Source organism: Neodiprion lecontei, chromosome 5, assembly GCF_021901455.1.
Source record: "Neodiprion lecontei isolate iyNeoLeco1 chromosome 5, iyNeoLeco1.1, whole genome shotgun sequence".
Lineage (NCBI taxonomy): Eukaryota > Metazoa > Arthropoda > Insecta > Hymenoptera > Diprionidae > Neodiprion > Neodiprion lecontei.
The window spans coordinates 2,077,206-2,104,822 of NC_060264.1; the positions used below are offsets into that span (position 1 = coordinate 2,077,206).

General features: G+C 37.2%; 5 protein-coding genes across 9 annotated transcripts; 2 read left to right on the forward strand and 3 right to left on the reverse strand.

Annotated features, from left to right (window-relative positions):
• Positions 1-95: 95 nt before the first annotated feature.
• On the reverse strand, positions 96-4,390 carry LOC107228026 (ankyrin repeat and zinc finger domain-containing protein 1). 3 transcript variants are annotated; one of them, XM_046740159.1, is made up of 13 exons: positions 4,132-4,213; positions 3,819-4,002; positions 3,490-3,696; positions 3,072-3,418; positions 2,768-2,882; positions 2,454-2,608; positions 2,112-2,337; positions 1,775-2,035; positions 1,487-1,693; positions 1,130-1,412; positions 861-1,002; positions 603-776; positions 96-530 (listed from the first exon to the last, which is right to left on the reverse strand). In XM_046740159.1, exons 2-13 carry the CDS (start codon positions 3,916-3,918, stop codon positions 363-365), a joined length of 2,385 nt encoding a protein of 794 aa, XP_046596115.1. In that variant the 5' UTR covers positions 3,919-4,002; positions 4,132-4,213; the 3' UTR covers positions 96-362. The 3 variants fall into 3 exon arrangements, 2 of the variants coding, with proteins under 2 accessions (XP_046596115.1, XP_015524854.1); XR_006904420.1 differs by lacking the exon at positions 96-530 and adding an exon at positions 4,283-4,390 and having other exon boundaries at positions 716-776; positions 861-937; positions 4,132-4,209; XM_015669368.2 differs by lacking the exon at positions 4,132-4,213 and having other exon boundaries at positions 3,819-4,117.
• A 344-nt stretch (positions 4,391-4,734) lies between these two features.
• LOC107228027 lies at positions 4,735-7,808 on the reverse strand. The gene is made up of 3 exons (XM_015669369.2): positions 7,473-7,808; positions 6,414-6,759; positions 4,735-6,327 (listed from the first exon to the last, which is right to left on the reverse strand). The coding sequence occupies exons 1-3, from the start codon at positions 7,654-7,656 to the stop codon at positions 6,240-6,242; spliced, it is 618 nt and encodes a 205-aa protein (XP_015524855.1). The 5' UTR covers positions 7,657-7,808; the 3' UTR covers positions 4,735-6,239.
• A 1,024-nt stretch (positions 7,809-8,832) lies between these two features.
• On the forward strand, positions 8,833-18,562 carry LOC107228030 (unconventional myosin ID). 2 transcript variants are annotated; one of them, XM_015669371.2, is made up of 15 exons: positions 8,833-9,033; positions 10,952-11,058; positions 12,287-12,482; positions 12,741-12,960; positions 13,179-13,391; positions 13,606-13,806; positions 13,889-14,090; positions 14,183-14,352; positions 14,447-14,707; positions 14,836-15,080; positions 15,184-15,346; positions 15,441-15,773; positions 15,855-16,045; positions 16,186-16,434; positions 16,512-18,562. In XM_015669371.2, the coding sequence occupies exons 1-15, from the start codon at positions 8,945-8,947 to the stop codon at positions 16,720-16,722; spliced, it is 3,051 nt and encodes a 1,016-aa protein (XP_015524857.1). In that variant the 5' UTR covers positions 8,833-8,944; the 3' UTR covers positions 16,723-18,562. The 2 variants fall into 2 exon arrangements, with proteins under 2 accessions (XP_015524857.1, XP_046596108.1); XM_046740152.1 differs by lacking the exons at positions 12,287-12,482; positions 12,741-12,960 and having other exon boundaries at positions 8,895-9,033.
• A 13-nt stretch (positions 18,563-18,575) lies between these two features.
• Positions 18,576-22,517, reverse strand: LOC107228037 (ubiquitin carboxyl-terminal hydrolase 5). 2 transcript variants are annotated; one of them, XM_046740158.1, is made up of 13 exons: positions 22,215-22,517; positions 22,010-22,135; positions 21,585-21,746; positions 21,400-21,506; positions 20,777-21,304; positions 20,618-20,689; positions 20,321-20,513; positions 20,084-20,236; positions 19,828-20,009; positions 19,330-19,715; positions 18,983-19,192; positions 18,808-18,917; positions 18,576-18,717 (listed from the first exon to the last, which is right to left on the reverse strand). In XM_046740158.1, exons 1-13 carry the CDS (start codon positions 22,308-22,310, stop codon positions 18,652-18,654), a joined length of 2,391 nt encoding a protein of 796 aa, XP_046596114.1. In that variant the 5' UTR covers positions 22,311-22,517; the 3' UTR covers positions 18,576-18,651. The 2 variants fall into 2 exon arrangements, with proteins under 2 accessions (XP_046596114.1, XP_015524866.1); XM_015669380.2 differs by having other exon boundaries at positions 21,585-21,761; positions 22,215-22,515.
• A 501-nt stretch (positions 22,518-23,018) lies between these two features.
• Positions 23,019-27,507, forward strand: LOC107228042 (replication protein A 70 kDa DNA-binding subunit). The gene is made up of 13 exons (XM_015669385.2): positions 23,019-23,340; positions 23,413-23,460; positions 23,787-23,983; positions 24,113-24,279; positions 24,512-24,614; positions 24,699-24,861; positions 25,010-25,214; positions 25,306-25,418; positions 25,502-25,668; positions 25,755-25,992; positions 26,135-26,218; positions 26,299-26,493; positions 26,623-27,507. Exons 1-13 carry the CDS (start codon positions 23,311-23,313, stop codon positions 26,734-26,736), a joined length of 1,824 nt encoding a protein of 607 aa, XP_015524871.1. The 5' UTR covers positions 23,019-23,310; the 3' UTR covers positions 26,737-27,507.
• Positions 27,508-27,617: the final 110 nt, after the last annotated feature.

Here is a 27,617-nt window from a genome sequence, read left to right on the forward strand (position 1 = left end):
CAATAGATGACAATATATAATCATGCCACAGAACATATTGCATTAACACTGTACTCAATATCACACTCGTAGCACGGTCGCCGTAACTATCAATCTAAGCTTTCTAAAATTTTATTTGATAAAATTGTATGCGTAATGCGAATACAAGGCACAGGCACATTATAAACCTGACAGATTTTTAGGGTACATTTAATATTTAGGATGTATCAAGTTCTGTCACCTGTGTCTGTTCACGTAATTATCGAGATATGAACTTGTTTTAAAACAATGAGTCCAAATAAAAAGTAAGTAAAAATAAAACACGTACCTAAATCCTTTTTGAGAAACTAATTAATCTGTAGATATTATGCATTAAAATTTTGCTAGTTCTGCTTCACGCCACGATGACTTTTCAGGCAAACCATGGAGCAGAAGCGGTTGGCATTATACTCAAAAGGTATTTGATTGGTCATGTCAGTACCACACTCAAAGCATCGAGAAAATATCATCCCTCCCTGTTGCATGATACGACGTTCGGCAGCCAACGCTCTCTGGAAGATAAAATTGTACCAATGAGATGTTGTATTGTGGAAAAATACCATTTAGAATAACAATCAGCTTACCTTTTCTCTGTCACTGAGATTGAGAAACCGCTTTTTGAGCGCTTCTTCTTGCCTCTGATTGTCCAATTCCTTTTTCTTTATTTTCTCCTTTTCTCGTTTAGCTTTCTTCAGTAACTTCTTCTTTTCAGCTAATTCTAGTTCCATTTCATCAGTCAGCGGGCCAGGTATTTGGGACTTGAGAAATTGATAAGTATACACAATAACACGCTTGTTAAATCAGATAGCTCAGAAAAGTGACTAAAATCAGCGTTCGATTACCTTGGTATAATCAAATTTGTTGGGATTAGCGGCCATAAATCTTCTGAACGTATTTCTTGTCTCTTTATCAACTGTTGCTGTGTAGGGAGTTTGAAATTTTTTATTCTTATTACACGGGTCTGAACCAATTTCCAGTAAACTCCTGAAAGGCAGAAGAAAAAAAACTTGACACAAGCTGTCGCTTTGAAAATTCTCAAACTGTGCCACATTTTCAAAGACTGCCATACAAATTTTTACGGAATTCAAGACTAATATTTCTCAAATCTTACCATACGACTTTAAGATATCCACCATTAGCTGCGAGATGTAAGGGGGTATTGCCTTCTTCGTTAGATTCGTTAACGAGCTTCACAACGTTGTCCATTTTCATGAAATTAGTAGGATCTTCGTTTATCTCCTGACCATTTGCTAACTGTTCTTCTAAACTCTGGCACCTTTGAATCTCACTCAATGCTGATTCCAGAGCAGACGAGAGCAGCTCTATGTCTCCCAATTTACAAGCGGTCCATAATTTCTGTTTCAAATTATACAGGCTTGCATTCGGTGACGGTTCTGCAGAACGAAAAAGAATAGCAACCACACGGTGTTGGTTATTCGATAATTAACTAATCAAATCGCCAAATCACCGTCATTTTTCTCTTTTTTGGACTTCCTCTTTTGCCGGCGTCCTTTTTTAGCCTTAATGTATCGCGGCACTGTGTCTTGGAAGGCTTGGAGATGCTCGTTGAAATCCATCTCAAGGCTCTGTTCAATCAACGGAACTTCATTTGTCGGACCACTATCATCGTCAGATTCTGACTCGGAAGAGGACTGAGCTAATCGCGCTACGATGTCTGGAATGTACAATGAAAACATTTTTGAATATTTGAAAATTAATAACTCCCTATCGGTTCAAATTTTGGCATAGTTATTACCAGGCAACGGACGCCGAGGGCTTTTCCGAGGTTTTGCTCTATCTATGTGAGACTTAAGACTGCGATATTGTCGTTCCAATGACGTTTGCGACATTCTCTTCGATTTTTCGTTATCGACAGCACCATTGGTAAAAGGAGGGATGATTTCTGAGGTGGGCGTACTTTCCGGTATTCCGTCAAGAATGTCGACCTTTGATACCTTTTTCCGAATCGGTTGTTTTGGTGAAATGGGAAACGAATCTGTAAACTCCGTAGCCGAGCCTATACGAGAACAAAACGAAGATAAAAAAACTTTTTCACATAAAACGTGGACATTTTCTTTCAATAAATTACCCACCGTACACCTCCAGACTGCTCAGAATATCATACACTCTTTTAACTTCGTTGAATGTCGCACGCCTAGTAGGAAAAGGCAGCGGCCTTAGTCTTGGATCGTTTTTATCAAGCGGAGGATTTTTACCGCCGAATAAAACGGTGCGATTTTGAGGTCCGACTGCTCTGTACAAAATCAACGAGGAACTAACAAGGTGTGTTGTCCACGATTCCAATATCTCTTGAATGTGCTAAAAAAATTCATGAGACATGTTATTGATACGATAGCTATTGTAGTAATGAATTCAACTTCAGTTACAACGCTACGGTGCAACCATAGTTTAGACAATGAATGTGAATACCGTACTTGAATAAGTGCAGCCTCATTATATCGCCGCAAACTAGCTCCCGCACTCTTTGGATGCGTTCCTGCACTTCTGTTGTCTCTTGAGCTTTGAGAGCCGCCTTGCTTGGCACGCACGGTGTAGCAATGATATGTTTTATGAACTACAGGTATGCCATCTGGACATAAATTTGATGCGTTGAAATTGGATAAAACAATGTCTGGCTCAAAGTAAGGTCAGTGTATTGAATACTTAGCGTATTTAAGATCAGATCAGATGGATATGTAAAAAATTCACCTGGAATAAGTGAATAAAATGTATTCAAGTGCTAAATTACTCTGAAATACTGCAGCCGCAAAGTGGCCACCTCCCAGCATAATGACAGTCCATGTAGTATTTTTCCCACTCTCAAGCGCCTGTGCAACCATCTCTATGTCTAGCTCCGGAATTTCCTAAAATGTAATTCCATCTCGCCTGACCATCTCTTTAACAAACAATAGGCCGAATCATTTGGATAAAGTGTATTTTCATGCGGAGGTAGCAGTGCAGAAGCATTTTACTACTTCCAGAGTGTACCTCTTGTCTCATAACTGGGTTCAGAGTGATTCGTAGATTAAACGAGCAATTGAATTCCTTCTTACCTTCTTATTATGAAGCAGGCATCGATATATGCTGAATATATTTCCTTCATCATTTTCAAAAAATACTTTAGAGTGACGACTCGCGACGAGGAGAAGCTCCTGTGCTCGCTTCTTCTGCAAAGCATCCTCATCCAACTCAGTGTCCGAACTATCGGAAACGGATTCAGCTATTTTTCTCTTTCGCTCCTCTTTCCGGTTCTTGTCGTCCACGGGTATGAGTATGCTGCTACTTGTTGTTTTACTATTTCCCGCTTTGGAGTCGGTGCGTGAACTTCCAGTCTCAGAGGTCCCAGTCTCGTCGTCATTTTCAGACTCAGATTCACTCCCCGAAATGCTTGACACATCGTCTGAAAGTATTCAATTTTCGTATTAATTGTGATCAAAGGAGAATTTCCCGCTAATGTTAAACGTTATTCACCCTTGTCAGCCATTAAGCTGAAGTTTCCTTCACTGATGGACTTTAAACCACCCAGCCGCTGTTTGAGATTGTAACGATGCCAGTCTAGCTTGTAATGAAGCCTCTGCTGGGCTTTGTCCTCAAAAACTGTATTGCAAAAGGAGCAGCTCAGCGAGTCCGAAACAACAAGTTCCTCCAACTGGCAGAGTACTTTTTCCACGCCTAAGGCTGGGGGTAAATATTTTTTTTTAAAACATATGACACCTGTCAGTTTGTAGATAACGCGATGTTGTCACACGATCTAGATGATAAAATTATCAAAACTATGTACCGTGAATTTTGAAACTCACCAGAGGCTGATTTCAACTGCATACATTGCGCAACCTTTATTCCTTTGGTTATATTAACGAAGTCGTCGCGATTGTGTATTCTGAACACCTGATGATCCATTTTTCCTTTGTTTCTTTTTCTCTAAGCTCTAAACCTTTACTACTTTTTATTAGCGGCTCTCACGGATCCTGGGATAAAATTACACTGAAATAGTGATAATTAACTTGATTAGAATACGAGGCTTACAAGCAAATTCAATACGTCCGCGAAAAAATTTCACGGACGATGCAACGCGGAAGATTTGCACAATACTGCGAAAGTACGAAAAGATACCTCGATTACATCATCGCCAAGATATTCGATCCGTGTCAAAAACATCTGTCTCGAAACTGCTATGACGTCCCTCCGTCCCTACGTGAAGAAAGTAAAATTCCACGTTGCGAGGCTTTCGGTGAAGAAAAAAAAAACAAAGAAAATTTATCACCTGCTGCATCCGTTTCTCGGTTTTCGTTTTCTTGATTTTTTTTTAAATAAAATTTGTGCTAATTAGGCCCCTTTCCGACAACATCCAATCGCGATTGATGAGCTTCAACCAATCAGCTGCCATCCATGTGCCTGATATTTTCAATTCAGAACTTACTACATATTTTCACTACAGCTGCGACTCCCGCGCGATTTAAAAAACGTAAGCTTGCAGAGATGGTTTTTTTCTTTTCTTACGATAAAATTGTCACTGTTATATATATATATATATATATCTTTTCTCTCGCGTTGCTTTCAATTAATCAAAGGCCGTGAATAACTTGTAAAATATAAAAATTTCGGAGTCACCGGATTAGTGGGTAACAGAAGAAAAAAAAAAGAATTGCCCGTCGTGTCTGGTTAAAAGATGGGAAAGGAAGGAAGTGACAGGGGAAATAAACTGGAGAATTATAATGATTACGAGTAGTTCTTTAATCTACTACAATTCATAAATCTTATAGAGTTGCACAGAATGATTAAAGAAATAGCCAAAAACAATTTGAGAAGTACATATAATACAGTTTTTGCCTGTATAGTGATGAAAGCAATTAAGCATCAAAGCGATTTGAACAAATTCCAGTTTGTTCTTATCAATTATTCCTATACTACTAATTTTAATAAAGCTATTTGTATGGGTATAAAATTTATTGAGAACTGTTATTGTAGCAATCACCGAGAACAAGACCACACTCTGTACATTATTTCATGTACATACGTGTAGCTATTAAATTAACGTACTTATCAATTGTGCATGAAGGAAATAATAATAATAATCATCAATACAATGCTAGACATACGAATTCAATGAAGTTACAGAATTTGACTCTCTAAAAAACATTTAGGAGCAAATAAAATAAAGCTGTACAGTCAACGAAAGAAAACATGGATTGGTATAATGCTCACAAGCAAAATAAAAAAGTGGAAAGAAAAAATATTATCGTGACTCTCCTCATTAGCCACTAAGGATGCAATGTGTATACATATGTTTAAGTATATGTGTAAAAAACTCTGTGATACAATTAATTTATAGATAGAACCAGTATAATACGTAATACAAAATCACATTTTCCCCGCAGAAAGCAAGTATGTCTCTGACCACATCCTTGTGACAATTTACACAATTTAAAGCACAATCATAATGAGTGTTAAATATAGCAGCTATTAAGTCAGTCTTACAGTAATATTAGTTAAATTAGTTAGTTAGTATTTTTTCATATCCTAAATTACACATTTTGTATATATGTATATAAAACTCTTTGTACCAAAACAGTTTGTTCTTCTTTCATCTTTTTTTCATTCTTAAAAAAATGTGTAAATATTGCGCTGTATAGCAAGTTTGATTTACGAAAAGAGCTCTGTACTTGAGTATACCCGTGTATTTGTAGGAAACCATAGCATAGTATAGGAATTGTAAATTGAAGGAAAAGTAAAAAAAAAAACATTTTGTGAACCGCAAGTTAGAAGTGCAATAGTAATGCACGCTAATCCATGCAACATAAATACATGAGCTTTTCCTAGGTACATAGTGACAAAAGACCAGAAAAAAGATAAAAATAAGCTAAAATATTACTCTAATTATTCATCAGATTAATACTTGACATATCCATAATATTTATATAAGTTTTCCATAAATAACGACATGAATTTACATGTTATAAAAAATCATAATAAATAAAATAAACAACTATGTTATATATTTTGAATATATATATATATGTGTGTGTGTGTGTGTGTGTGTGTGTAATGTGTGTCTGTCTGTGTGTGTTTATACTGTACAATATAGCACTACACAGATATTTGATCAATTACTTTCATCAAAGATTTGCGTTACAAACAAAACAATACACTTTTAAAGTGTTAGCTGCTCCGAACACAACATCTCGTCTTCCACTTTACCTGAGATAACGCCATAGCGCAAATCACAAAGTCAAGTATATAAAGATCAAAATCCCATTGAGCACACCAACAAAGTAGTTTACCTGCATGCTGTACCTTGACGACTGGCCACTGCAAAGAATATTTTAGCATATACTTTAAGAATAAGTTTGGCTGAAGGTAAAAACGAAGCTATCATCATTTACTAGGTGACCTACCTTTTTTTCAAGAGGCTCAAAGGGGATGGCGGATTAACTCCGGGTACACTACTGTCCTTGTAAACAATGTACCAAGTGAAACCCATCATTGCCAATCCGCTCAGAGTTGCTCGTATCCAGAGCCAATTGTTTCTTGAAAATCTGACAACGGCACTGGACACCGCCTCTTCGTATCGCTGGCTAACGTTAACTAACTTTTCACCAGCAGTCACCAATCGATCGCTGCTAAACTCGAATCGCGGTTTTAGGCTTGATATGCTCATGACGGAGAGGTTGGAGATGCTAGGAAAAGCGGGCATTGATGGCAGTTTGTAATCGCCTTGGATTTGCCACTGCAAATCGACGCCTGGGGAGAGGAGGCACATTTGTTAATTGACAAAACACATCGCAAACAAATCTTCAAGCATGCACATATCGGTACAGAGGTATATGTATATTGGATAGCATAGGGCATATTCCAGGGATTCGGCACCACTATTGTTACGAATATTTTATTAACGACGAACACGACCCTGGGCTGGATAGGTGCTGGTCATCGGATAAAAATAGAAGGTCTGATTACACGAAATTCGTTCAACTACGATATATACATATTACGAATTTTGAAATCGCATTGGAAATGATGACGGATAATTTAATTTTTCTATCAGATTTTGACGATTCATCTTTTCCATTGCGATTTACGTTATAATTTCTAACGACTCATCGTGTACGAGAACGAATCATTGACATCGATTTTAATTTATCCGAGAAATATCTCAAGTCTCCTGCACGCTCACCGTCGGTTCGGAATTCATGTGGCGTCACCGTAAAAAGGCACACCTCTTTAAAAAATAAAAAAAATAAAACAAACAAACTTTTGACACGGACTATTCTATCCCTACGGCGATACCTGTAAGGGTGTACGTCATAATGCATATATGTATATGCGTATGTAGATACGACACACCTGTCCAGGAGTAAACAATCACCTGATTGTACGCTACGCGTTTCACATTTATCATACTCAAATAATCTATTGTAGAGAACGACCCAACGCTCGTTACGTGAGTGACTTACCGTAATTCAGGAGTAATTTCCCGATAACAATCGACAGCGAGAAGCAGAATAGGAACAAGCTGAAGGTCCATTCGTTTATCTGTAACTTTTCCCGAAATCCGTGGTAATTTTTGTTGGTCTCGGTTTCTGCATGACCGTTGTTACTCGGCTTCCAGCCGTTCGTTTTGGAGAACGACATGTTCATCTTTTAATATCTTTTCGGCTATTTAAAGAGCCTGCAAGCTGCGACTCACACACTGTAATACCTGGCGCAGATTCTCCTTATGGGCGAGAAACTCCCGACCCAACGAGAGGCTTAGGACCCACTACCCGATTCTTCGAGTTTCGACTGACTTCACGATTACTCACGCAACAGTGTAGTAACGGCCAAAAATAATCATGAACGAAATGCGAGGCCAGACACCCGCTCGCGTCGAGTGCGCATGCGTCAGAGAAAAAAAAAGAACTCGGGCTCTGAACTTTCAGTGCTGTATCAAGTTAGAACGGACCCATCAAACATCAACCGGAGTTGTTCTGATTTTGATTTCCGTAATATTGGGATCAATTTCAATTTGCAGTGTGTCATCCGGTGGAAAAAAAATCAAACTGATGCAGCCAGGCTGACAGCTGACCGTGTTTTTTCGTGTTTGGAGCGTAGAACAGGTATATTATTGATTATGTTTAATTAATTTGCGTGACTTGAGTAATTTCAAACTCCAATAATTACGATCTGCCTTCATTAAAATCAAAAACTTAGGTTATGTGGTGATAAAACGACGCCGACAACCAGGCTCTGACGTCATGAGGACATTTTACAACAGCCCAGTCGAAACGGACATTAGAAATTGCAGTAATTGAATACCACAATTTTCTCAATCTCATCGTTGTCGGGGGGCTGAGGATCGTTGATAATCTAAATCCAGAATTTCAACCAACTTCTACAGTTGCTTTGGCCGCCATATTGAATTTAGAGGGAATTTGTTTTTGCTAAATAACTCGCCAATTTTCGTCTTTTCAATAAAAATGGTAATAACCAAACTTCTAGGAAACTTAACTCTCTACAACTTTGGCCGTGACAATTTTTTACCTGCAATTGATACTTTTTGACTTAAACCTGAAAAAAGAGGGTGAAATTAAATTACCGCATTATCTCGTTTATTTTTAACTCTAGCGCATCATTGAAGATGAACAAACTCGTAGGAAATGAAATTCTCCGCCATTTCGATGAGAGGAAGATAAAATTGGGATATGCAATTATCGCGAACAATAAGGCAGAATTAGGCTCCAGAATCATACAGCACTGTCGGTTGGTGGTTGCCGGTGGCGCTGCGGTGGTGGGAGCGAAGTTGGCATTTAGCATTCGTGATTCGTTTGCCGGCGAGCAGTACGCGCTGTCAGGTTGCGGTGTTTGAAAGATTTGACATCAGTTTGCGTTCGCGCGCCTCGTGCGATAGAAGCGTTGGTTAAACATTACAACAGTGCGATAGGTATCGATGGCAGACCAGGAGGACGTCGGTATTGGTGATTTCGTCCTGCTGGACGAAATCACGTTGGAAAAAGTGGTGGATAACCTGTGTGTCAGGTAAATATAATATCTCACGTTAATACGCGCAGACGACGAGCGGCCTATAAGGTAGTTCTCGATCAGCAATTTTTTCTTTATTTGGTATAAAAGACGTCGAGGTTCGCTACCGGTTGAAAATGATATCCTCGTGTCGAGAAATCGGCTCGCAAACGTTAGCAGAAACTAGAAACCCCCTTGCGCCCCGATCGAAAGATACGGCTCTTCTTATTTCTAACGTCGACCGTAAAGAGGGCGTGGCTAAACAATTGCAGGTGGTTGCAACTTACATTTCGAACTTGAACGCGTCGTACGGCGCGCATATTAATGATATTTACTCGACGCGATTTACACATGTGGCAACGTGCGGCCTCGATAAAAATTTTAGATTTTAATCGGAAGAAGAAGAAGAAGAAGTTTAGTAATACACCCGTGAACGAACGCTCGGAGAAAAAACTGTCACTTTATGTCAGCCCTCTCTATTTCTCTCTCTCTCTCTCTACGATATGTTTTTTACTCTATAAATAAAATCCCTCGTCGCGTACTCGACTCGGTTTGTCGGTGGCACGCTAAGAGAAAACATTCCTTTGTCGTAAGTGTTAAGGATACTATCGCGCGTTATGACCTCATAGCGTTTTTGGTCTGGTGACGTAAAAATAAACTGCAAGGACGTTTTCGTTCCTAACGATACGAGCACACGTTTATGTACGATGTATGTACAATGAACGTATACTACATAACACACCGCATGAATGTCCTACTATACGTATGTATCATCTGGAACATGAGTCATTCTCCAGCTCCTCACTCAACCTACGCCGATGATACATTCTCTCAATGTTGCACGTAACAATTTATGCATAATCCTACACGTTTACTTGCATACAATGAAAATTAACCGCCCTTGTAATCCGTATGCGAATACTGTTCGTATCGGCATATGTAAATTGGTATAATACGAGGACGATGGAAAAGGGTTTTCCACTTTACTTCCGAACTGGAGTTAAAGTTTCAATAGACTTTCACCCAACAAATCACTTCTCACCCAAACCTGGCCAAATGAAAATTCTGAATTTATTCAAAAATATGTAAACCGTTGAAAATTAACTTACCCAGCAAATAGTAAAACCTTTCAAGAAAAAGAGTTTTCCAATCTTTGAATTTTCCAGAAGCAAGCTGTAATGTAATTGGGTCAGATCGCTTCTGTTATTCAGAACGAGTCATTCTAACTTTACCTACAAATCCATGTATTTTCCACAAATGAAATGCGTCAGAGTTTGATAAGAGATTTTCTTCCACCGTGCATTGTACTTTCCCAATTTTATTTCTTTAAACAAACTTTGCTCTGAATTATCACTGTAAAAAATACTTTACCAGAGACTTTCCTGTCTTTTGTCTGTATTTTCAATTACGCGTGCGTTTTACAGTACCGATGCAATAAAGACGTACAACGTTGCCATTATTATTATTATTGTTATTGTTATTATTATTATTTCCTTATTATATCATCTCGCTGTGCTGTTACCGTATATAAGTCACGCATAAGTGTTATTATCTGAAGTGAGATTACGTTATCTTGTGAAAGAATGGGAAAATGGGGAGAAAAAAAAAACCGTTAACTTCCACTGATAAAGCCAATCTCGTCGACCATTAGTCAAGGACAAAATTATATTTCTAAACAATTAATGGCTAATAATAATTACTGAATCGATCAAGAACTGCAGTGTCTTGAAGCTTGCATTTTATTGATTTAAATACGGCCAAGGATGGTCGATTCATTGCTGGAACTTGTAGAATCAAAGAAAACTTAGACGAAAATATCAGCCTTATTTAAGAACAGGGGTATATGTTTAAATTAAAAAAAAAAAAATTCCCTGGTGTTCACTGGGAAAAGCAAGTTCGATATATGATTTTTATTTATTTTTGTTCTTATCGCTAGATTCAATGGCGGAAAAATCTACACCTACATCGGCGAGGTTTGCGTCAGCGTCAACCCGTACAGAACTACAAATATCTATGGTCACGACCAGATTACTAAATACAAAGGTAACCACTGCGGCCAATGTTAGCTTTGGCTATCTTGCACTATCTGTGCGCAAATATGCTATCAGAAAGACGTTTTTTTCAAATTGCGCTTAGCTAGAGTGTCTACACTGAGCCGAGTTATCGCACAAGCTAGAAATGCACTTGTCGCGTATACCAGTTCAATCTTCATTTACCGTTCGTTGCTGTCCGTCGAACATTTAACGTCAATATTTCCCAAAATCGAGGATTACGTCTGCCGAATATAAAATGAATGTCCTCAAGGTGACAGTGACACATTTGTCTTATCTATGAAATATCAATGGCAGAAAATGACACAGATAGAAACTATGAGTCAGATACTCGGTAATTTTGATAAGGATATATAATTTGGAAACAATTTGATAAAGTGCAATTGATTTTATGTAACGCTGACATGTGTCCACTCACACACTCTGGAAGGTTAATGAATAAGAAAACATTTCCGTTAATTCAAACTTTGTTAATGTGTCTTGTTTTTTATTTTGAACGTTGATCATTTTCTAATAATATCGTTTCGATTCTAGAACAACGGTTGAATTCCGAAGTTACTATTGGGCAACATCATTGAAAACAGAGAGCGAGTTAGATAATGAATGTTGACTTTCCAGTTCTAGTTACAGTAATGAGTAACAACAAGGGAAAGTCGACTCCAGGTTCACATTATAAGTCAGCTGTAAAAAGTAAAGTCACTCTGCTTGAAAGGAACGATTTAACTGTAATTAGAAAACTATTAATAATCGTCTGAAAAATCAACTTGTGCACCAAGCATTGGTGTAGAGCTAACTTACTTATCTGTTCAAATTTTTATCGTTTTTTTATAAACCGGATCAGATTAGGTAGCAAAAATACATGTGTAACTTTCGTGATAAATGGAATTTTACGTGCCTATAATTCTAGCTAAATTAGTCATACATTGTTAAATGTTTATCGTGCATCAACGAGCCATTGAACTGTAAACAATGCAGATGACAGGGTAAAAACAGGTGTGTAAATTGAATCGTTGAGCCGTGCAACGGTATTCACTGTGACCATTGTATCGCGATGAAAAAAGGTTCTGCTTGAATGTCTTACCATTATATGCAGTTTAGTCGAATGTCACACACAATTGATCGATTTACTATCAATCAACTTCCATGTTGATAGTCTCTTATCGTATGCTGCACGTTTGTTTGTTCAATGAGAAGAAAGGAATTTGCTTTGAAATTTTCAGGAAGAGAATTGTTCGAAAATGTGCCGCACATTTTTGCTATTGCTGATGCGGCGCATAGAGAGATGAAACAGCAAGGCCGCGATACCTGTATAGTTATCAGCGGGGAATCGGGATCAGGAAAAACAGAAGCTAGTAAAATTATTATGAAATATATAGCAGCTGTGACAAATCAGGGAGGCCAGCAAGAGATCGAAAGGTACGAATTTCGCTTGAACTTAAACTTTGGTTGATGTCAAACTCGTTTTATTGCAATGAGACAAATCTTTGATTTTTTACCATTGATCATGAATTATATGCAACGGATAAAAATCATCCTTGGTTTTGACAATGAAAAATAGAACCTGATTATTTTCATATTTTTTCAAAAGAAAGGTATGAGTATGTATTCAAGTAGCCCGATCTTCTTACCGATACTATTTTTTCCTCAACGTCGACTGATTATAATTACTTTCAGAGTAAAGAATGTACTCATACAATCAAACGCGATTTTGGAAGCATTTGGTAATGCAAAAACAAATCGTAACGACAATTCGTCGCGATTTGGAAAATATATGGATATAAACTTTGACTTCAAAGGCGACCCTATCGGAGGTCACATTAGCAACTATCTGCTTGAAAAATCCCGCGTCGTACACCAGCAAAAGGGAGAACGTAATTTCCACTGCTTTTATCAGGTATGATTGATGGAATTGAATTACGTCACGTAAGAAAGAAAAAATTCGGTACGTCTGTGTTATGATTACATTGAAAGTATGTTATCAGTACATAATCACCTGTCGGAATAGATAAAACTGACTGAATTTAGAAATGATTAATTTATGCCGACTAAACATTGGCTTTTATATCAACGTGCTCTCAAAAATGATACTACAAAGAAATTAAATATTTTCAGCTACTCAATGGATGTCCAGAGGTTGAATTAAATAAATTAGGATTACTCAGAGATCCTAACGAATATCATTACGCTAGGCAGGGGGACACCAGTCGTACCGGCAATTCAGACAGAGCTGACTTCAAAACTGTTTCATCTGCTTTGACAACTCTCGGATTTTCACAAAACGAAATCCAGACAACCTGGAACATAATTGCAGCCATTTTACACATTGTTAGTTTTAATAGTTTTTTCTAAACATAAATTTTCTATTATTTTATTATCGCAAAATTGATCGCGTCACAAGTAATCAGTTTTTTTACCCATGATTAAAGTCACTTGATGGCAATTTGTTTCTTTTTTTATTCAACAAAATACTATCTGAAGTCTTGTGGCACAATTTAGAGTAGAGAAAGATCTTTGAATTAAATAATGTTGATTGCTTCAGGGAAACATCAAGTTTTCATTGATCGAGGAAAAATTATCGATTGATGGTAGTTCCCTGAATGATGCGGCTGAACGTCTTTCCCTAAGTCATCAGGACCTTAGCATTGCTCTTTCACAAAGAGTTATAGCTGCAGGTGGAGAAGTTATGCAAAAGACGCATACTCTTGTAGAAGCTGAATACGGCAGAGATGCTTTAGCCAAGGTGAACGAATGATGGATTTTTATTGTATAACACAGTATAGGCCGTGTTTTTATCATTTATTTTATATACAATTACCTTACAGGCGATCTATGATAGATTATTTACATGGATTATAAACCGAATTAACGATACCATAAATGTCGACCAAACCAACATCACTAAGACCTATAAAAGTACACTGATCGGTGTGCTTGATATTTACGGTTTTGAAATTTTCGATGTCAACAGTTTTGAGCAGTTTTGCATAAATTATTGCAACGAAAAATTGCAGCAGCTTTTTATCGGTTAGTAAAGAGATAATGTTACCCTTTTTTTTTTACAAATCAAGGTGCGACGACGAGGTGCATTATTTTAACTTGTAAATTTCAATTCTTAGAGTTGGTGTTGAAGCAAGAGCAAGAAGAATACAACAGAGAAGGCATAGCATGGAAGAATATTGAATACTTCAACAATCAAGTGATATGTGATCTTGTGGAACAACAGCACAAGGGTATTTTGGCGATTATGGATGAAGCTTGTCTTAACGTTGGAAAAGTAAACGATGCGGTGCGTAATTTTTGTACTTTCTTAAAACTTCCGACCAAACCAGTGAATTGAAAATCAACAGACTTCATTTAATTTAAATTACTTCCGCTTACAGATGCTCCTTGAAGCTCTAGATAAAAAGCTTGCTGATCACAAACACTATACTTCAAGACAATTGAGACCAATGGATAAAGAGCTCGAGCATAAAACTCATTTCAGAATCAAACATTACGCAGGTGACGTTGTGTATGATATCAATGGGTTCATAGAGAAGAATAAAGACACTCTTTTCCAAGATTTCAAACGTCTATTATTTGGAAGTAGCAATTCTATAATCAGTAACATGTGGCCAGAAGGTGCTCAAGACATCACAAAAGTGAGTATCAGATATTAGTTATCGAGAGAGAGTTAAACTATCTTTATTTCGATACGAGCTCAGCTTCCTCTTAGCATAGTCATTACTTTCGCATTTTTGTATTAACAATATTTCATCGCATTCTATAGACTACGAAACGGCCGTTAACCGCCGGCACTTTGTTCCGCAACTCAATGGTTGCTCTAGTCAAAAATCTAACGAGCAAAGAGCCGTTCTACGTCCGTTGTATCAAACCCAACGAAGTCAAATCACCGGTTGTATTTGACAATGAAAGAGTTAGTCATCAAGTAAGGTACCTGGGATTAGTTGAAAATATACTTGTCAGAAGAGCCGGATTTGTATACAGGCAACGTTACGATAGATTCTTGAAAAGGTAATTACGTTTATCAAAATATTCAAATCGGGGAATCATACTTCTCACCAAGTATATTTAGACGCGACCATTATTATTAACAAATGCGTACTTCGCTGCGCAGGTACAAAATGATTTCACAGTATACCTGGCCAAACTTCAGAGGTGGTACCGATAAAGAGGGAGTTAGAACTCTGATGGAAGAAAAAGGTTTCGCCGACGACGTGATGTACGGTCATACTAAGATATTTGTACGGTCCCCTCGTACGTTGTTTGCTCTTGAAAAGGTAATTTTTTCTTGACCCGAGAAATTTTGCAAGCAGTCGATTTAACTACCAAGTGCAAAGAGAGTCATAATATGATATAACAATTTCATTTCAGGCAAGAAGCGACTTGATACCGGGTATTGTTATATTATTGCAAAAACAGTGGAGAGGCTATTTGTGTCGGCAACGTTACAAGAAGATGAAGGCCGCTCTTGTTATAATGGCATATTACCGCAAGTACAAACAGCGTTCTTATATACAGCAGCTGGAACGAACTTTCAGAAATGCAAGCTCCCTACGAGATTACGGCAGGAGCTTGCCATGGCCAGCGGAAAATTTTGCTATCAGACCTGTTATACCTTCCTTGAAAAAAATGTATGCTAGATGGCGGGCTTGGATGGTACTCAAAGTTATTCCCAGAGAAGATTGGCCGCAATTGCGAATCAAGGTTCTTTTAATTGTTCACTTTCTCATTGATTCAAACTCGGGCGACCAGATTTTCTTATTTATAAGAATTCTTATTTTTTAGATGGCAGCTGCGTCCGCGTTGCGTTCTAAACGACATAATTGGGGTCAAGAACGCCGCTGGGAGGGTAATTACTTGTCAAAACAGGACGAAAATCCCCACAGCAGTACTTTCAATACTTCGATAAATAATCTTAAAAATACAGATCACTTTACGTCAATACTCTTCAGTGGATTCATCTTAAAAACAAATAAGTAATGCAATTTTTTTCGCTTAGACACTTTTATAGCACTATCAAATTTCTGACTTCACTGTCTAATAAGCTTTCCTCTTTTTTTTTACTTCTGTCATTCTTAGAGATTATATTTAATGCTTTTCTTTAACTTGTCCACAGATTTCAAAAGGTTGCTGAGCGAGTTTTTGTCGTAACCGATCATGCTGTGTATAAACTTGATAATTCCAAGTTTAAGTCCATGAAAAAGGGAACCCCCTTCGCCAATATCACTGGCTTGAGTGTTTCACCAGGTAAAGACCAGCTCATAGGAATCCATACCAACCTGGGAAACGATTTCATATTTTCAATTCTGAGCAAAGAAGACAGAGTTGGTGAACTTGTTGGCATTCTTTGCAACAGATTTTATCAGTAAGTCGAATCTACTATCGCATTCATATTTTCTATGTAAAATTGTCAACATTAATCAATTTGAATTCTCCTTACAGGCTACAACGAGCTGATCTCCCGGTGACAGTTGCATCGTCATTCAATTGCAAGCTTGGCAATAAGAGTAAAGTAGTGAAAGTTAATGTACAGCCCGAGTTGTTAGAACCGACATTTAAAAAAGATGGTAGTAATATTATTTATGGTATACCTCCGTCACCCGCTATCAATAATGGAAATGATACCAGATTAGACATCAAGCATGCTAGCTAATTTCTAACTGGACATTTATACTTACAATCAAGATCCTTGCGTAAAATATTCCAAGTTAGGTGAGAAAAACAAAAAACACGAAATATACATCAATATTTCATAACTTCCAGTATATTTTCTTGTATATATTAATAAGTATTTAATGCAGCGATAGTTGGCTGTACTTAATACAATTATAAGTTTCCATTTTTCAAGCATTACCTAACATCTGAGAAAAAGTTTTTGTTTTTTAATTCTCTTTTACCCCCCAACGGAAGTACGTGCCTTTAACTTTTATTGATTTGAAATGATGTTGTTAATTACATATGTATAAAGTATGATACTATAAGTACCAAAGGAAAACAAATTACTTTTGACATTTGTCTGTAATTTATATGCATTATAAGAGTGAAAACAATGGTGCTTGAGGAATGTTGGTTAGCCTAATAGTAGTATTTCTTGATTAGTGAATAATAGCAAAGATATATAATATTTTTGATGATACGGTTCATTTAAAACGACAGCTTCGTATGAAGAGATTTCTTTTAGTACGATGTTCACAAATCAAATAATATGTATATTTCTAGTTCCATAATTGTCAAACATTTATTTGATGTGTTGAAACAAACTGTGAACAAAGCTTGTTTCGATAGATGATTACGTTTTACATATTTTGAGGAAGTTGAAAGAAAGGGTGCAGAAAACTTGCGTCATATCCCAAAGAAATTATTGACGCTTTAAAATCGACGTACTTAAAACTGTGATTGATGACAAGTAATATTCCCAATCAATTCATTATATTTCAGCGTAATACTGCTTATTTATTTGAATCGTTACTAACATAGTTTTATCCTCACAACTAATGAAATGTAAAAAAAATCAGACACAGAAACAGAATGTATAAGCATTGAGCTATATAGATATACACAGGTTATATACAATTTAGTAAAACGTCAGTACACCGGTATAAAACTATTAAGCATTGTGCCATTGCATGAAAAAAAAGAAAAAAAAATTATTCTCATTCATAAGCTTGATATTTGATGAGAGTTTCTGTAAAATGAGTCGATTACATCTACTTATGGCGAATGTTTTTACTTGCTTGTAATTACTATATAAATCAATTTTAAATTATATTTACATAGAATGTAAGAGATTTGTTACTTAATACGAGCGTTTGACCATGTTCAAAACAGAAACGTTTAAATGCGAACAGCATAATGCGAAGTGATACAATATTAGAGAAACACGTGAATTACGTGCACAAGTGCCATATAAATTCTTTTCCTCTTATCGTTGAATTGACATGATACATACAAACTTTAAATATTTTCTAACATGTTCCAAAGTGGGGAAAAGAAATTCTGACTTACCACGAAGACGCAGTAATTCAATTCCTACTTTTTAACAGAAACTGCACCACTATACATGCACTGTCAGTGATGTTGAAACTTAAAACTGTTTTTACTACGGCCAATCTGACGAAAGGATATACCTAACTTCAGATTTGAAATTTTAAGCATTTACAATTTTCGAAACGTTTTCCCCAATTACTATTACACAATCATGAATTTTATTCGCTCGATTTTATGTGAAGTTTCAACCACGAGTATTGATAATACAACTGATGTCAATATTTGAAGACATTTTTTTCTAATACAGATTTCTATGTACTGTTATACGTGCCTTAATAAATAATTAAGTAAAAAAGTTTTCTGCTATACTTTAGTCTTTAAATTAAGAGGACGAAAAATTGTTAGTAAGTGTATAAACGATGATTCGCATATAATTTCTGTGCAGGATACATCATCAAGTTCAATAAAACGTACAAATTAAACGAATTAGATAATGAATAATGAAAGAATGCGTTGACATGATTTAGATTTTTATTTTATTGTTAAATTTTGGTGTACGATAAAAAGTTTTTACAAAACATGCCCATTCAAATTTCTATTCGATACGTTGATACAGGTATAAGTAGCCCAATTCCTTTGGTGGATTTTCAGATAGTGCAACCTGGAATGTAGATACAACTCAATGAAATGCGCTGCACATTATGATTTTGGTAGCATACAAAAGAAATGTCTCAGAAGACATAACGCTCACCTTTTCATCGTTGAATATTACCCAGCGATTATCTTTCAGCAAATGACAAACGTAGTGGCCAACCATAGTTGAGGTACCCATATGAGAAATGAAACCAACTAATTTGTATCCTGAATCAAAATGAAAATTTAATATTTGACTCGATACTTTAAGTCATAATTAATGCATAACTCACGTTCATTTCCATCTCTAAACGCAGCATCCTGCACCGGACCTTCTTCTGTGTCAGGAGCATCCAGTTCTGCTTGGTGACTGAAAATCCAGTCTGCTGCGCGTTCGAGATTGTTATCGGTTGCTTTCAAAGCCTTAGTTGCTTGTTCTTTGGTGAAACCCATGCTCATCACCATTTGGAGGGCTTCTTCGTTCGGTTTGAAGTCCGTTTTTCCTAAAATTACAGATTTCATTAATTCAAATCTCTTGGCTTTTCGACACGCTCATTTCTTTTTACAACTACTGAATAATTCACCATGCCAATGTTTCATAACGTAATTAATCATTTTGAAATTTGACAGAATTACTTGCCTGCCTTCATGTCGATACCCGGAGGCACAAATGGATCTGCAAAATCGGAATCTAGGATATGCTCCATGAGCCAGTTAGTTGCGGCTTCCAAGCCTCGATTTTCCGTGAAGAATAACGATCTCTTGCAAGCTTCTGGTGGAAAACCCATATCCTTCAACTGTTCGAGAATGGCTTCATCGAAAACAGGAGGTGGCGGTTCAGAGCCGGCAAGTTCCGGTAGCAATTCTTCTCCACTTTGTAATCCCAGCCCACGAAGCATACTTAAATCCAACTGATCTGGCATCTCGATAGCAACGTCCAATTTAATGGGGATCCAATCTTCTCTCAGGGTGAATTTTTTTAGATGAATAACCAAGTAATCCGGAAAACTTGCGAGACTCGTGACCCTGTGAAAGTAGTTCATCTTATCAGTGCCATTGTTTAAAAAAAGTTATGTACGTTTGTGCGAACAAAGTATAAAATAAGCTAGATAAATATTTTCTAAAAAATAGACCGTACTTGCATGCATTTGTTTTCTGGTTTAGAGCTGTACTATAAAATTGTTCTACAATTTCAGGCTGGGTGAACATCTCCAGACACGATGAAAGTTTTATTCGAGGTCTGACGATGCTGTTGGAATCCATCTTTTGACCCTTTGCTTCTACTTCCTTTTTCTTTGCCTCAAAAGCAGCGACTTCTTCCTGTGAACACGAAACTAGCGGTTCATGGATCGCAAAAATAGCGTGATAGACAAAAAATTGTCATAAAATCGTACCTGATTTACAGCTGCTTTGAGCGGTATGGGAAGTGGCAGCAAATATTCGGGACGATGAGTGTACTTAACTTTGCCAGATCCTCCACATTGATATCTTTCCTCCACTTTAAATTTAAAGCAATCTGCAGGATTGGCTTGATGACGGCTATTGCGCTACTCAACAGAAAGTTACTTAATGATTCGATTATTAAAAAAAGTGTGCTCTGGTTACAGATTCTGTAATGATCCAATAATTACATCTAAAAGATCTATCAGCCGGAGGAAAAATTCTTGTGCATCTTGCTGATGGTTGGTTGAAAAGTCCGGATGACTACGACCGACAAGAGTCTTGAACATTCTCGGAGGTATGCCTTGGCGTCGTTCGTCTTCCGAGCCAGACGGCGGCTGAACAGAGTACTTCCCAGAGACTAGACCCACTCCTAATTTTGCCCTGATAACATTGCTTCGTTATGTATGCGTACTTCCAAAGATATCTTGTATTGTTTAGTGATAACTATTGGGCATGATCAACGAAGCATACTTTGCAAAACTTACATTTGTGTATTAAAATCGTTTGCAGGATCATTGCCAGACTGTTGAAAAAGTTGCGGAGCTCCCTCAACATATCTGTAATCGTACAACAGAGCACACAGTAAACAAATTTGTCAAAGAGAACGAATTCGACAGACTAGGAGTTTATGGTGAAGAATATACCTTTTTATAAAGTCAGGTATGGTGAACACCATCTGCATGACGCTATTCAGGTAACAGGAATTACCCAAATTAACGAGTCCCGTGTATCCAGGGCCGTAAATAGCAGTTAATTTGCTCGCAGCCTCCTGAAGTGCTACCCATTCATCAAATTTCTGATTAAGGTCCAACTCTAATTCGACCATAGATTTATCAGTCTTCTCCATATGGGTAATATTGATGCCCCAGTGTGCTAGATGCGTGATAAGATGCGGATCTTCAACCATGTCATCTTCATCGTAAGAAAAAACATCCCCTTTTCCTTCTTTGGTAATTGTTCCGAGCTTAACAGCCAAAGGGTGGCCCGTGGTGCGATAGTGTTCAATGGCATGATCATTCCCACCAGTTCCGTCATAAAACTTCCGCCCGCAGAGTATTGACCCATCGGTTAAATTGAGCCATAGGTTCGTGGTCAAATCACAGTTCTCACATTTCCAGCCGCTTGGAGGAATCTTCTTTCCATTGCCCAACTGTTTTAAATTTGCGGCATGCCTGGATAATGAAAAAATAACCTGGTTTAGCCTTGGTAATAATAATTCAGTACATGTAAAGCCAACATTATCAATTTCGTCAGTTTTGTCTATTACTTTGAAACTATTCTCGCTTCTCCGTCCCAAGTTCCAGCTAAGGCTTCTGTTTCTGCTAACTTTGAGGCAGACTCTGCTTCCAATAGAGATTTTATGGCAGTTTTAACCTGGCGAATAATTTAACGATTGATTTAAATTCTTCACTGGATACTGCTTATTTGCGCACTACTTAATATAGCACATACTTGTTCAGGCAAATCATCCTTAGGATACGGTATTGTTACATAATTGGGCAATATAACAATCTCGTAGGATTCGTCATACTCGTATTTTTTAGTATCCGGTGTGAATCCTCCCACAACCCCGATCGCTAAACGGGTTATTTTTTTCTCAGGACCATCCCCTTGCTGCTCGGCAGGTATCTGTAATACGTTATAGATAAATAGTTGGAAAAATAAGTGCCATAAATGTCAGTATCCAGAAGTATATTTTTAATTGTTGTTTCACCATCTGTTTCCACTGCATTCAACGACTCTCGTAAACATATTTAGAGAAAGACTTATACGTTATGCCTTGAGAACTTAGCCGTAACATTTTGGAATAAATTTTGCAGAATGTAACTGACGTATGGTAAGCTATAATTGAAAACAAGTAAAGGAAGCATACTTACTTCTTTTTTTGATCTCTTCAAGCGAAGAAATACAGGGTTATTGGTCCTTTGATAGTAAGCATCGACATGATCCTGACCTAGTCCCAAATATGTTGTAAGATTGAGGTAGAGTCCATTCGGCGATTCCTTGTATAGAATTTATACGATTAGACTTGATACGGAAAAATGAGAGGTACAGTGCGACAGAATAAAATATGAAACTCACTGGTGTGTCAAACGAGAAAACACATTCATCTTTATATATTTTGTCTCCCCGCTGGGGTATTTTTATTTTATTTAAGTACTGTACTAGCTCGCCCATCGTGTCAAACAGTAGATCTAATTTAATATACGTGGGAAATTAATATCAGGAGGATTCTTTACGCACTAGACAGTCCGTAGTTTCATTCTTTTTGTAAATATGATGAATATAACCAACAAATATCTAGCCGGCCACAATTGATGTCAATGATTTGCGTTAATCAAAGGGAAACCGATGTGGAACCGGAAATCAACAGTCAAGCGGCGTTTTACTGCAACACATAGTTATACCTATGTATAGTTTCAAGAGATTGTCCCGGTATGTAATAGCGAATGCGAAACCGTTGGCTATGCATTCCCAAAATTAGCTGGCAGGGCTAAAAACTTCGTATGATAGAGATACAGCTACCGCCGAATTCGGCAGTGCAAAAGAAATAAGAGATTGTTGACAGCACTGGGAGCTAACACCCGTATTCATAGTCCCTCCTTATCTCAAGGATAAAGAACGCCTTGATGAAGGCTTCCTTGAATCTCGAGGCGTCCTCGTTTCATAGTCACAACTTGGCTCTCCCTTCCAGAAGGAAGACATATTTAGGGATATGTGATTGCTTATAGTGGTAAAACTGCTGATGAGAGTGTATAACCTCAAAGAAGTTAACCTGTAAACTGGCTGTGATCGCGTCATACGGGTCATAAGTGCACAGACGCCAAGCGCAAGCGCAAGCGTTGGCGACATGAAACGAAACAGCCAATCGCAGTGCCGAAGGTTTCCTCAAGGAAGCTCGAGATCTGCCTTGAAAGAAGGAGGCCAATAAGATTCCTTATTCTGTCGAGGAAGGTCTATGAAATGTGAAATGAGGAACAAGGAATCCTTGTTATTTCATTGTTTGGCGCGAAACAACTTGTCCGGTGTCTTCGAGGCACGCTTCACCAACCTCACTTCCTTTACGTTTTAATGACACTGAGCAAGTGAATCTCCTACTCCGCATCACGGTTCTTCAAACTTTCAGAGATATTTTTTGAGAATTGAACAGGTGACCGCTTCTCGTTACTCCGGAAAAATGTACGAACTTAGTGAAGGAGCCTTGGACGTAAGTTTCCTGACGTATCTTATTAACATATTCGTGTAATAATCGTTCATGTCAATGAATTTTTTCCCACAGCAAATCATGAACGGTGTCGAGGTCGAAAAGCCGATTTTACAGATATTGGTGAGCAGATCCATTCAATATTATACGTGATTCATACACTGGATACCCATAAAACAGAATTTCATTGTTAACCATCTGCCAACAGTCACGCTGAAGCATCAATCCACCAATACTCCAATCTAATAACGATCGAACAGTCGCTTAATCCACATACTTCAATTCATTCTAATACAATTGAGATTGAATTATTCTTTTAACTATTATGATACATCCTTGAAGTAAAGCGCCTTCGTTGTCTCAGATGTTTAATATTTTGTTTTCAAACTTCCCCTGTTCTATCTACTATTTCTGGAAATTCTTGTTTCGTCATAATACTTTTCTTTCAGGGACACAAAAAGCTGCAATCGGCGAGCACTCAGGAGCGCTATCGCCTCCTAGTTTCAGATGGTAAAAGAATTAACTCATACGCGATGTTGGCTACACAGCTAAACTCGCTGATTACCAACGACCAACTGACAGAGTTTTCCGTGTGCCAAGTTAATCGATACGCAATTAGTATGATCAACAATTCAGGAACACAGAAGTAAGTTCACAGGAAAACAAGTGTTACATGTTCCATATCACTATTTTTTTTTATTAGAATCGTCGGACATATTTTTTCATGGATTGCTGATGTTTTTTCTGAATTTCGGTTTACTATTTGATCAATCAGGAGAGTGATGGTCATACTCAACATTGACGTTAAGATTCCGGGCACTGAAGTGGGCTGCAAAATAGGAAATCCTACCCAGCAAGACGGCAATGTACAGAACGGAGATTCTACTCCTGCTGCCCGATCAGCAGCGCCTGTACCAAAAACTAATAATTCCTCAAATTCTGGTAAACCGTGAAAAACACTTGTGTTATTGCATGAATCAGAATCGTCGGTATTATCCAATCTTAATTAAATACTATTTTGATACTGTTAAACACTAAAAGATTCATATTTACTTATTTCTTTTTAATTAACCTTTTTATTCTTATGTTATGCTATGGCGAAACACTATTTTTTTTTTTTTTTTTTTTTAACTGAATTTGTGGCAAAATTATATATAAATCTCACTTTTAATAGTTCGTCCTGGAAGACAGCAGCAATCTTATCTTAATGATTCAGTATCCTCTGGTGCTGGTATCTCAACTACACCGATAGAAGCCCTGAGTCCTTATCAAAACAGGTAATCATGTCATTTAGCAGTTTTAGTTTTTGTGGTGTAAAAAATATGCAACTACAAATTGAAAGTTGTGTATTTACTTAACAGGTGGGTAATCAGAGCTAGAGTAGCCAATAAGTCAGCTATAAAAACGTGGAGCAATGCACGTGGCGAAGGTTCCCTCTTTTCTATGGATTTAGTCGATGAGACTGGCGAGATTCGCTGCACTGCATTCAGAGATCAATGTGACAAATTTTACAACATGATCGAGGTATGTTCAGATTAACTCATTTTCATGCAATCATTTGTGACTACTTGTGACTACGCATTAACTTGTGACTAATATCAGTTGTTATAGTAACGTAATATATTGTTAAAATTATTCAAATTTTTTTTATCAAGTTTTTCTTTCTTACTAGTTTGGAAAAATTTACTATATTTCACGTTGTCAACTGAAGCCAGCGAACAAGCAATTCAGTAATTTGAAAAATGAATACGAGATGACAATGACATCCGAAACAGAGGTTGTTCCTTGTCACGACGATTCTGACGAGATCCCAACAGTGAAGTACGATTTTGCACCAATCAGTGAAATTGATGGAAAGGAGCCGAATGCAATAATTGGTATGTTTTTGTTATTCCCATTCACGGGCCTGTGTTAAGAAATGAGATATCAAATATTTTTTTACTCGTACTGGTATATTCTTTTTTCTAGATGTGCTTGGCGTTTGCAAATCTTGTAGTGATATCACAACTGTAGTTGCGAGGACTACAAGAAAAGAGCTTAAGAAGAGGGATGTCAATCTTGTTGACGAAAGCAATACAATGGTACCAGAAGAATTTCTAGCATATCACCACAAGTTCAACATACCTAGTAAAACTGACTAATTGTCACATCTTATTCAATTCAGGTTACTCTCACATTATGGGGAACCCAGGCGGACGAGTTTGATGGATCTTCTAATCCTGTTGTTGCCGTGAAAGGTGCACGTCTTGCCGAATTTAATGGTGGAAAATCTCTGTCTACCCTTAATTCGTCAGTGCTCCAGATTGACCCAGACATTCCCGAAGCTCATAGGTACAAACTGTCAATCTTCCGATTCTCATAGCAACAGATTTGCACACAATGAGACAGTTTGACTGAATATCATTGTTACTTATTAGGCTCCGTGGTTGGTACAACACAACTGGATGCACAGAGAATGTGCATACCATTTCTAAGGGGCTGGGCGGTGGCAGTGGGGGAATGAATGGTCCGTGGTTGACGTTCAAGGAGGCTAAAGACATGCAGCTGGGCTGCAGAGAAACTCCCGACTACTTCATCGTCAAGGCAACTATCAATATGATAAGGACTGAAAACTCTCTTTACAAAGCGTGCCCGACCGATGACTGTAAAAAAAAAGTAAGTAACTCGTGATACTGATGAAGCGCGCACATCTGGAAAAATTGCCCTTAAAAATGTCACACTTTGAAACAAATGCCTCAGTGAAAGAATAATGTACCCAAATGTAGCCCAACAATAATTTTTTTTTTCCATACAACAGCTTATCGATCAGTCCAATGAAATGTATCGTTGTGAAAAGTGTAACAGGAACTATCCAAACTTCAAATATCGACTGCTGGCCAGTGTGAGTATCAAATACAATATTAGTGTGTCAATTTCTGAGAGTGCAGTCTTGTGACTCAATCATGAATATTCTTGTCTCAGATCAATCTCGCAGACTGGACAGACAACCAATGGGTAACCGCGTTCAATGAGGAGGCTGAAAAGATTTTGGGAATGACGGCACAAGAAATTGGTGAATTGAAGGATAATGATGATGAAGCGTTTCTTGAAAAGTTCGGTGAATCTGCTTTCAAAACTTTCCTTCTCAAATTGAGAGTAAAAATGGAAAACTATAGCGTAAGTCATTCAGCTTCCATTCAAATTTGTAGGTTACTTTTTCAGGATATCAAATATAATTTTTATCCAGTTCTAAATTGGAACAACTGTTTTTCAACACCTAAGCCTAAATGCCATTTGTTTTTACAGGATGAGAACAGATTGAAGTCCACCGTAGTGAATGTGACCCCGCTGGATATTAAAAGCTACAACAATCATCTGATCGCGCAAATTAAAGAACTTTCCAACATGGGCAAGGCATAAATTTTTAGCCCAAGTTTCGATTACTTAAATGTTGAAACGTTATTGTAAGGTATTATTATTATTATTATTGTTGTTATTATTGTTATTTTCACTATACCGAGCTTGTAACAGCGGTTTGTACAATTTATGCAATGCTGATTCGGTTTAATGTTATCAATATATTAAGTTAATTTATATAAGTGTCCCATGAATATTGCTACTCTAATGAATATTTTTAATTGATCACCAATATTCCACGATCTTTGCTCTATGTGCTCGAATATATTGTACCATTTATAAATACGGTATTGTTCCGAATATACCCCGAGGTTTTTTTTTTTTTTTTGTTAGCATCCGCCAAGATCGTCCTCGTCTTATATGTAGTTAACTAAGAAAAACTCCCTCAAATACTGTCTTAGAATTGGGGGTTGGCTTGTACTCTGAACAATACGGTACATATATTTACTCGTATACTTATTAAAATAAACTTCGAATTTTGCTGTAAATTTGGTCGTATTTTAACTCGAGATACGTGAACTGAAAATCGGCAGCTATGAAGAATGTTGGCAGTTATGCTGAGGTCTGATTAGCCTGGAAATTTTCGTAGGCTCACGATCAATGATAATAACTCTAACACCCCTAATACATTTATGAGAAAGCAAGTTCTGGAACTGGTAATATTTCGTATCAAGGTCGTTTTTTTTAAATTTATGGGCATATTACTAAATAAGAAAACTTGAGAAAAATTATTTTAGAATGCTTTATAAATAAAAAATTGAAGTTAAAGGAAAATGAAAGAAGTGAATTAAACATTTTTGTCAGACAGATATTTTGCTACAAAACTGATCATATCTGATAATCTTAATTCAGCAAGTCACTTACTACATTCTGATAAGCTTATG